General features: G+C 39.8%; 1 protein-coding gene across 1 annotated transcript; it reads left to right on the top strand.

The window, feature by feature from the left end:
* Positions 1-7,272: 7,272 nt before the first annotated feature.
* On the top strand, positions 7,273-7,584 carry LCE7A (late cornified envelope 7A). Its single transcript, XM_047083949.1, has one exon. It carries the CDS (start codon positions 7,273-7,275, stop codon positions 7,582-7,584), a length of 312 nt encoding a protein of 103 aa, XP_046939905.1.
* The last annotated feature ends 3,723 nt before the right edge of the window (positions 7,585-11,307 follow it).

Raw genomic sequence — 11,307 nt, 5'->3', positions numbered from 1 at the left:
ATCAGTTCAAGCCCCACGTCGGGCTCTGTGCTGACAGCTCAGAGCCTGGGGCCTGCTTCAGATTCTGTGTCTCCCTCTCTCTCTGCCCCTTCCCCCCTCATGCTCTGTCTCTCAAAAATGAATAAATTAAAAAAAATAAATTGAATGTATACCTTCAATATATAAAGCAGGTACAGGTATAATTACTCTGCAACGGGGTAAGTCAGAAGCCCAGAGTGTTTTCTGCTCATGATCCCCATCCCAGGCAGCCCAATTAGTCAGGAACTAAGTATTTGTGATATTTTAATTTTTGTGACTCAAAAAGTTTAGGGACTCCCATGTGATGATGGGACATGATGTTGAGGAAAGGAAAGAAATTAAAATGTATTTCCAAACTACTATCTGTAGAATGTTATCTGCATTATCACAGTACAATAGCTTTCTGAGGTTCTTATTACTAATCCAATTATACAGATTTTAAAAAAGATGAATCTCAAAAAAATATTAAATAACATACCCATGGTCAAGATGCCAGTGCTCCGATTCCAAGACTCATCTTCCAGCTTCCATGACATGTAAAGACGTGGAACTGATGCAATAGACAATGGAGGAGGCAGGGAACAAGTTTGGAAGGGCAGCAACACAGATCAACTCACTCTACCCAGAGGTGTGGCTCTTGGAAGAGTTGATGTTTGAACATCCTTGGCAACAAGGTTCCAAGCAGTATAATTTAGAAGCCATTGATCTGTAGGCTAAAGTATATAACCCAACAAGTAAAACTCTTGATGTTCTGGGCCCTTCATTTCTTTCTACCCAGCTAGTGCCCAATACTATGTTCTTACCAAATATTATGGCCCATCTGTTTCCAGAAACGATCATGCCCCTACACATCTCCATGCCTATGCCTGTGCTTCTCTTCCCTCTATCTAGAATACCAGTTCCTCTCACTTCCTGACTAGTGCTCACTCTCTTTCTGGGCCACAGTCTTTTTTAATCTGTAAAGTGGGGTTAACATTAAGAAACTCATAGAGCTGATATATTGTGATAATTCAAATAACATGTTTGATGGTTTGAGAATAAATTTTAATTCCCAGTATTTCCCTTTATTATCCCACTTGCATCTTAAGACAAAGAAGAATCTTAATCTTCTCTGAATTCACAAAACCCTGCACATAACCATCACTCAGTAAATAAATGTCTTTAAAGTGATATTTGCAAAGTTACTATAAGAAAGGAATTTCTGCTGGATAAATAATTTTCTTCATTGAACCAGTGGTTCATTGGTGGTATTGAGTCAATCCAATAGAACAATGTTTTACAACCTTTGGAAATTATTTGCAATATTTTAGTGGGGGCCATGCATGGAAGGAACATAACTTTGCCTATCCCTGCTGATCAGGACTTCAAGAGCTCACATTTGCAACTAGGAGAAGAGCAATTAGGTGAGTCACATATATACATAATTCTCTGCTTTGGTACAACCAGACAAGAAGTTAAGTAAGGAATTTGTCTGATAAGTGGGATGAACTAACTAGACTATATGAAGTTGCTATCTCATATAACAACTTCATACACCTTCCAATACTCCACATCACCATATACACACTAGCCTTCATCTTTCTCCTTTTCATTGAGTTCACTTCCACATTGATCCCAGGTAAAATATGTTCAGGGAAAAGAGAAAAACAGGAAAGGCAGCACTTGGAGGTCTGATGCTCATAAGTGCAAATATAGGCTTGGTGATGTACTTAGATAATCTGATCCAGTCTCCTCTGAAACCCAGAGGCAGTAGCAGAGCCAGGACCAGAGCCCTGATCCACTGCAAAATTCTTGCAGCTTGTCAGTATGGGTAACTCCACCCTGGGAGTATCTCGCACACCTGCTACATGTGCCTGTCCTCCCAAGTACACCTCTCTCAAGGTGTGAAAGGAGGCAGACCCTTGTCTCAAATACAAATAACTCATTAATTCATTCAACAAATATTTATTATTATTTTTTATTTAAATTCTAGTTGGCTAACATACAGTGCAATATTGGTTTCAGGAGCAGATCTCAGTGATTCATCCCTTACATAAAACACCCAGTGCTCATCACAATAAGTGCCCTCCTTAATACCTATCATCCATCTAACCCATCTCTCACCCACTTCCTCCATCAACACACAGTTCGTTCTCTGTCATTAAGAGTTTCTTGTGGTTTGTTTCCCTCTCTTCTCTTCCCCCAACCTTCCCATGTGTTCATCTGTTTTGTTTCTTAAATTTCACATATGAGTGAAATCATATGGTGTTTGTCTATCTATGATTGGCTTATTTTGCTTAGCATAATACATTCTAGCTCCAACCACATTGTTGCAAATGGCAAGATTTTATTCTTTTTGATGGTTGAGTGATATTCCATTACACACACACACACACACACACATCACATCTTTTTATTTTTTATTTTTTTTCAATATATGAAGTTTATTGTCAAATTGGTTTCCATACAACACCCAGTGCTCATCCCAAAAGGTGCCCTCCTCAATACCCATCACCCACCTTCCCCTCCCTCCCACCCCCCATCAACCCTCAGTTTGTTCTCAGTTTTTAAGAGTCTCTTATGCTTTGGCTCTCTTCCACTCTAACCTCTTTTTTTTTTTCCTTCCCCTCCCCCATGGGTTTCTGTTAAGTTTCTCAGGATCCACATAAGAGTGAAAACATATGGTATCTGTCTTTCTCTGTATGACCTATTTCACTTAGCATCACACTCTCCAGTTCCATCCACGTTGCTACAAAGTCCAGTTCCATCCACGTTGCTACAAAGGGCCATGTTTCATTCTTTCTCATTGCCCTGTAGTACTCCATTGTGTATATAAACCACAATTTCTTTATCCATTCATCGGTTGATGGACATTTAGGCTCTTTCCATAATTTGGCTATTGTTGAGAGTGCTGCTATAAACATTGGGGTACAAGTGCCCCTATGCATCAGTACTCCTGTATCCCTTGGGTAAATTCCTAGCAGTGCTATTGCTGGGTCATAGGGTAGATCTATTTTTAATTTTCTGAGGAACCTCCACACTGTTTTCCAGAGTGGCTGCACCAGTTTGCATTCCCACCAACAGTGCAAGAGGGTTCCCGTTTCTCCACATCCTCTCCAGCATCTATAGTCTCCCAATTTGTTCATTTTGGCCACTCTGACTGGCGTGAGGTGATATCTGAGTGTGGTTTTGATTTGTATTTCCCTAATGAGGAGCGACGTTGAGCATCTTTTCATGTGCCTGTTGGCCATCCGGATGTCTTCTTTAGACAAGTGTGTATTCATGTTTTCTGCCCATTTCTTCACTGGGTTGTTTTTCGGGTGTGGAGTTTGGTGAGCTCTTTATAGATTTTGGATGCTAGCCCTTTGTCCGATATGTCATTTGCAAATATCTTTTCCCATTCCGTTGGTTGCCTTTTAGTTTTGTTGGCTGTTTCCTTTTTAGCTTTGTTGGCTGTGCAGAAGCTTTTTACCTTCATAAGGTCCCAGTAGTTCATTTTTGCTTTTAATTCCCTTGCCCTTGGGGATGTGTCGAGTAAGAGATTGCTATGGCTGAGGTCAGAGAGGTTTTTTCCTGCTTTCTCCTCTAGGGTTTTGATGGTTTCCTGTCTCACATTCAGGTCCTTTATCCATTTTGAGTTTATTTTTGTGAATGGTGTGAGAAAGTGGTCTAGTTTCAATCTTCTGCATGTTGCTGTCCAGTTCTCCCAACACCCTTTGTTAAAGAGATTGTCTTTTTTCCATTGGATGTTCTTTCCTGCTTTGTCAAAGATTAGTTGGCCATGCATTTGTGGGTCTAGTTCTGGGGTTTCTATTCTATTCCATTGGTCTATGTATCTGTTTTTGTGCCAATACCAGGCTGTCTTGATGATGACAGCTTTGTAGTAGAAGCTAAAGTCTGGGATTGTGATGCCTCCTGCTTTGGTCTTCTTCTTCAAAATTACTTTGGCTATTCGGGGCCTTTTGTGGTTCCATATGAATTTTAGGATTGCTTGTTCTAGTTTTGAGAAGAATGCTGGTGCAATTTTGATTGGGATTGCATTGAATGTGTAGATAGCTTTGGGTAGTATTGACATTTTGACAATATTTATTCTTCCAATCCATGAGCAGGGAATGTCTTTCCATTTCTTTATATCTTCTTCAATTTCCTTCATAAGCTTTCTATATTTTTCAGCATACAGATCTTTTACATCTTTGGTTAGATTTATTCCTAGGTATTTTATGCTTCTTTGTGCAATTGTGAATGGGATCAGTTTCTTTATTTGTCTTTCTGTTGCTTCATTGTTAGTGTATAAGAATGCAACTGATTTGTGTACATTGATTTTGTATCCTGCAATTTTGCTAAATTCATGTATCAGTTCTAGCAGACTTTTGGTGGAGTCTATCGGATTTTCCATGTATAATATGATGTCATCTGCAAAAAGTGAAAGCTTTACTTCATCTTTGCCAATTTTGATGCCTTTGATTTCCTTTTGTTGTCTGATTGCTGATGCTAGCACTTCCAACACTATGTGAAACAACAGCGGTGAGAGTGGACATCCCTGTCGTGTTCCCGATCTCAGGGAAAAAGCTCTCAGTTTTTCCCCATTGAGGATGATGTTAGCTGTGGGCTTTTCATAAATGGCTTTTATGATCTTTAAGTATGTTCCTTCTATCCCGACTTTCTCGAGGGTTTTTATTAAGAAACTTTGCTGAATTTTGTCAAAGGCCTTTTCTGCATCAATTGACAGGATCATATGGTTCTTATCTTTTATTAATGTGATGTATCACATTGATTGTTTTGCGAATGTTGAACCAGCCCTGCATCCCAGGAATGAATCCCATTTGATCATGGTGAATAATTCTTTTTATATGCTGTTGACATCACATATTTTTTTTTAAAAAATGTTTATTTATTTATTTTGAGAGACACAAAGAGCATGATTAGGGGAGGGACAGAGAGAGACGGAGAGAGAATGCCAAGCAGGCTCCACATGGTCAGCACAGAGCCTCAGGGTTCAATCCCACAAATCTTGAGATCATGACTCGTCCCAAATTCAAGAGTTGGACACTCAATTGACTGAGCCAGCCAGGCACCCCAATACCACATCTTCTTTATACATTCATCAGTCGATGGACATTTAGTCTCTCTCCATAGTTTGGCATTCAACAAATATTTGTTGAGCACTTACAATATGTCAGGCACTGTGCAAGCGCTGAGGAACATGGAGATTTCATTCTATCCAGGATGAGTGATACTGAAAAATAAATACAAGAATGGTGTTATAGGAGTATAGGGCATCATGACAACACTTCACAGGAAAAACTAATATGACTGAGTCTGAACACACAAGGACCCAGAGCAAAGTAGCAGGGACAGTATTTAGAAAGGAAAAGAGGCCATATCTTTTCTAACAAGGAGATCATAAAGGATGGCTATAGGCATAAGATTGAAGACCCAATAGTGGGACGCTGAAGTGCCTTACATTTGACAACTACTGTCTGACCCTTGGAGTAGAGGCAGTATCATCTGTCTAGAGGTAACAGTGAATATTTTGGAGGCTCATAGAGGAGAAAAGGCATGATGTGTGTGTGTGGAGTGAACACAGAGAAGTATATAGAATCACCAAGCAGTGTTTGGGGCCCAGCATAAGTGGATGGTCATGATCTTATGATGATGCCAACCTGCAAAGAGTCTGTTTTGATTTTGTTTTTGTTTTTATAGCAGCTAGGCATAGCATGAAGGTTTTAGCCAGGGTTGGTGTTTTGTCAGTCAAGTGCATTAATAAGCCAAAGGAGCAAGAACATTTATTATATTGGTGACAGAGTGGTTAAAATAATAAACTAAGGAAAGCAAATGAGTGGGGAGTGGCATGAAGAAGAAGGATCTGGTGGGCAGAGAGGTAGTAGATTCTAGTGGACATGACCAGGCAGGTTCAAAAGAAGGGACTGAGGTCAAAGGCAGGGGTGCCTGGCTCCCAGTTCAGACACTGCACAACTTTGAACATCTCCTTTGCCCTCTCTGGTGCTCAGTTCCTCATCTATGTGTGTATCGTAGGTACAAGACTGAAATCCTTTCCAACTGGGCCTTTCTATGATGCTACATTGTTGGTTGATGTCTTATGCACCCTGGGATCTGAATCAGATACACTAAGCCCTCAGTAGTGACACAGGGGTGCTAAGATTATTGGCTTCAAACTGATAATAGAATCAACAGAAACTCCCATCTATGTCCTAGATTGCTCCAACAATAATGGCCTTAGATTTTTGTCTAAAGCTTGCATTAGATTCCTGCAGAAACACTAAGTTCAATCCCCAAGGGTGGCCATTGTAAATGCCCTTGTAAATCATGATCTTCTTATCTTTATGGAAATACTTCTAAGTTTTATAGAGGGAAGGGATGTTCTGGAAAAATACTCATGAGGATCCAGTAGTGATCCAGAGTGATAAAGTGGTAGAATGACAGAGCCACAGGAATGTGGGAAGTTGCCATCATAACCACCTGGTTGGGAAGAGCTTTCATATTATCATGGCTCATTCTCTTGAGTTGAGTGCAGGATGTGTATAAAAGGCCTCAGACCATACTGTCTCCTCACTTCCCCTGACCTATCCATTGCTTGCCTGACATTGGGAAGCAAGGTAAGTGTCCTTACTCATCGGATGGCAGTTTGGGAATGGCTGGAATTGCCACACCATAGCTGAATGGGACAAGCCACTCTAGGCTGGAGAGAATGGGAACTAACTGGTAATTTCAGGAAGATCAGGCTCACAGAAATCATCAGATGGTTCAGAAGCAGCAATCCCAGAAGGGATGAGTGTTAATTGAGATTGGGGTCGGGGTGGGGGAAGCTAGTTTTTAGGACAAGAGACACACATAGAGCTGAAAAGTAGAACTGAAGGCCAAGCCCATGATGTAAGAAAGATTAAAAAAAAAAATAGGAGGTGAAGAAGACATGTGGTATAACCATGGACTCAGGCTAACCACGTGGTTTCTAGAATGCATAAATTAGAATATATTATAAAAACAAGGTAATACTTTGGAAACTACCCAAGTTGCTGCCTCAGAAGTCAAGAGTCTTGGGAGAATCAGGTCAGTAGAAGTTACTGACCCCTGGCCTGATTTTTCCTATGCCTGAAAAGTGGGTCTTCTCTGCTATAAAGATATGGATCCAGGAGTCATAGAATCAGTTATAGAACTTCAGAATCTGGAGAAAAATACTGATGCAAATTAAGTTTATAGTCACTGAACTTTCAAAACCTTTGCATTGCTTTTCAGAGTAACTGAACTTTTCCCAAGATGTCCAGCCAGCAAACCCAGCAGAAGTGTCAGGTCCCTGCCAAGTGTCTTCCCAAGTGTCCACCGAAGTGCCTCGCTCAGGCCCCTCAGGCCCCACAGGCCCTGGCTCTCTGCCCAGCTCCCTGCCCCCCACCTGTCCCCTCCTGCTGTGTCCACAGTTGCTGTACCACTGGCTTCGGAAGCTGCTGCTCTCTGGGGTCTCATCGGTTTCCGGATGTCTGTCTAGGCCCACTTCAGCCTTCCAACTGCTGGGAGAGGGAGTCCTCTGGGTGTTCCAGTTGTTGCCATGGATTTGGGGGCTGCAGCTTTTGATGAGCTTTGGTTCATCCATAGCCAAGGCTGAGCCTGGAGTTGACGACATTCCTCACTCGCACCTTGTTCTCATTCTCCTCCTGAACTAAGATGCCTAGATGTGTACTTAAAGAATTCTTCTTTTTGCTAAAACCTCAGACCTCTTGGCCTTGGCTCTTTCCTACATCAATACCTGAATGCTACAAAAAAACTCTGCTTCCCACAGCGTTATCAACATGTAAAAATAAAGCCTATCTTTCCTGGCACCCTGAGCTCTTTAGTGTTTGTTGATGCCCCCATCCTCAGTTCTGGGGAGCCCCTATTAACCTGGATTCTTCAAGCAGACTCCAGAATGAGCCAGCTATATATGGGAAATTCCCACCAAGGGAGGTCCCAGACATGGGCCGTCTGAGAGGGCTGTGGAAAGGAAAGATCCAGAGGGGAGCAATGGGGTACTCCCAAAACCTGAGTGACCCTGTTCCACTGATGTTGCTGCCACCATCCATGAGGTTTCTTCCTATTCATTAGGGACACTATGATCCCCAGCCCTGAAATTCAGCCTCCAGACTCTTTTGACTTGAGGGAATCTCATCCTTAAGAAAGAAGTGGCACAGGGATACTTGTTTTCAGACCTTGGTTCAAAAATCCATGACAAATACTCTCCTTGAACATATCTACCTGACTGAGTTCTCTTCACCCAGGAACTGGAGTCTACACAGTGACACAGCACAATTCTTCTGAGACACTTTTGCTGTGTACCCTTTGTGATTTCTTTTCTCTTTGTATTCAATGGGACAAATGGTATGGATTTGGGGCAAGTTCTCAATATACTGTCATTTTTAACCCAGCAGTCAGCATAGGCAACAGCAATGTTCATGCCCATCCTCCAGGACTAGGCTTCTTAGCCACAGGATTGAGACACTGGTGTCTTGGGGGCAGTGGAAGACAAAGGGATGGAACTATGGTCAGTGCCCCTATGGTCAGAAGTTGCACATAATCCACATCTTATATCAACCAAGCCACAGCTATGTGAACATCTGGGCTCATGTGGTGGAGTGAGTCTGACACCTGAATGCCATCCCCTAGGTATGCTGTAGAAGAGAGATTGAGGGCAACTGCTCCAGGCCATCCTCTTGGACCAAAATAAATTATTAGAGGTCATGGCATTGGAAGTCATGTGGCATTCAGGTCACTGAAAGCCACATTGTTTTACATCCCAATCAGCCTTCAGTCTGAGAAAGGAAATTGCTTGATCAGTGGTTTTCAACCTCTGACAAAAGCAACAGTAGGCATCCAGAAAGATGTTTCAGAGGTTCTTGAGATGTCTTTGAGAGAGAAACTGTGTGTGTGTTTATTTATTTAAAATTCTGTGATAATATTTAGCATGCTTACTCAAAAGTGTTAAATAACCAATGATAAATGGTAACATCTTGGAGGTCATCAGGATCTCCAGGCAATCTGGGCCATTAGCATAATTAGCATATGTCAGAGTAAAAATGTAACAAATTAGGGTGCACTTAAGGTCTTAGTCATATTTATTGATTTAATGGGAAATATCTTTTTTCAACATTCTAGCTTTATTCTTTGAAATAATATTTTCAAACTCAAACTCACTCCTTAGCTCTAGAGGAAGTGCAAGTGATCTGACAGGGGAAGTTGTGAGAGCCTTTCCTCGTGTGTACACTTCTTTGCTGTGCTTGTTGGTAGCTGGGGGAGTGTATCTGTGGACCAGATTCTGTCCCAATCCAGGTCCCAGGTCTTAGACTTTGGAATAAATATTATGGCTTCCATTTTGACCATGGTACAAGTTACATTCTTCAATGCTTTACTGACCATCTGTCTTACACCTAAATCTCTCTCAATTGATTCAGAGTTTGGAGAATAAAGGAATGTGATTAATTAGTCCAGATGCATCAGTGTCTTATGGTAAGGTATCTTAAGAACTAGTAAACAAGTCATATGACCTATGTAATAATATAATGCTAAAGCTAATCTGAGTACTGTGTAAGTTTTCTTATCTGGCTATATTTATAAAAACTTATTTTAAATAAAGATAAAATAATTTTACAAATGGATCATTGATTAAACAGAAAAAAAAATTAAAGAGTAATCACTGCTGTGCCCAACAGAATGTTCAGGCTTAAAATAAGACACGTTATATAGTACTGGTACCACGTGATTTTCAACTAACAATAACTACATTAATTATAACATACAAAATTAATGCCATCAGCCCAAAATTTGATCTTAACATACCTTAAAGTAGCACGTTATAATTATGTTTGTCATCAGGATTCATCATTTACGGTGGTTAGGAATAAGGTAACTGGTCTGACATGTTTAATGCAGTGAAATTTCACAAGATCGTTTATGCCAGCTACGTCCTGACAATTATAATTTTGCTATAAAGTATAACATACATTCACTTGAAATAGCTAATGTTAAAAGTACAGATAAATTTAAATCTGGATGAGTGCCTGGGGGCTCAGTTGGTTAAGCATCCGACTTTGGCTCAGGTCATGATCTCACAATTCGTGAGTTTGACCCCCACATAAGGCTCTGTGCTGACAGCTCGGATTCTGTGTCTCCCTCTCTCTCTGCTCCTGCCCTGCTCACACTCTGTTTCTCTCTCTCTTGAAAATAAATAAACATTAAAAAATTTAATAAAAAAATTAAGAAAAATTTAAATCTGGCAATGAAAACTCACTTATATTATATCAAAAGTGGATTCCCACATTTTACAGGAGAGAAAAACATATACCACTATAGAATAGCTTGTTAAAAAATCACATACAATTGACACTGTAATGTGGATGTTTATGACTGACTAATTTAGAATTATAGTTGGAACATTTACTCATAAAGAAGTTCAGAAATATTCCAGTATGACATCAACCACACTTTGTGAATTACCTTAAAGGTTCAGATCATGAGATATTTATAACAAAGCTCAAGAGGAGTATAGCTAAGAATCTTTCCATTTTGCTTATTTTGTTACAGTATATTTAGGCAAGTAAATATAAAGATGATTACACATATTTAACAGAAGAAAACAACTTTATATATTGAGATTGGATTTTTAACACATTATTAAATACACAGGGAAAATGTGATGTTTTACATACTGATATTGCAAAGGCAAAAGGCAAGAAAAATTGCACGAACTGTGCTTTGTATAGACACTATTGCTAATATATATTGAAGTACTTGTGTGTGGTGTGAAAAATAAATGGATTTAATAAGATGCTGAGATATTGAAAGACAAGATCTGATAACCATTCATAAAAATTGGCTTTAACTTGACAGATTTCTAATAGTATTTGTATGAAATGAGAAGAAATGGCATTTATGTTTTTATATCACAGATCATTGCCAATACAGAGGCAACCTCCTGGTGTAGATATTTTAAATGCAATAAGAAATTACCATTTTGTTTGTTGTCAAACATCATTATGGTCGCCGAAGATCTCATAAATACATCATGGTTGCCTCAGTTGCCAAATTTTTCTGATTAGCTTAATAAACTGAAAAAGCTCAACATATACGGTATTGCAATGTAACTGTGTTTAAAACAGAAAATCAGATACAAACAATGAAATGAGAGGGTTTTTTTTTTCCAAATTTTAATTCCAGTGTAGTTAACATACCATGTTATATTCGTTTCAGGTGTACAATACAGTGATTCAACAATTCTATACATTACTCAGTGCTTCTCAAGATAAATGTACTCTTAATGAAATGAAA

This window comes from Lynx rufus, unplaced genomic scaffold, assembly GCF_022079265.1.
Source record: "Lynx rufus isolate CCGP_SWC_20201006 ecotype Redwood Valley unplaced genomic scaffold, mLynRuf1.p SCAF_2, whole genome shotgun sequence".
In the NCBI taxonomy this organism is placed as follows: domain Eukaryota; kingdom Metazoa; phylum Chordata; class Mammalia; order Carnivora; family Felidae; genus Lynx; species Lynx rufus.
The sequence above is the reverse complement of the archived record's forward strand: the minus strand, read 5'-3'. Positions and strand labels throughout refer to the sequence as shown.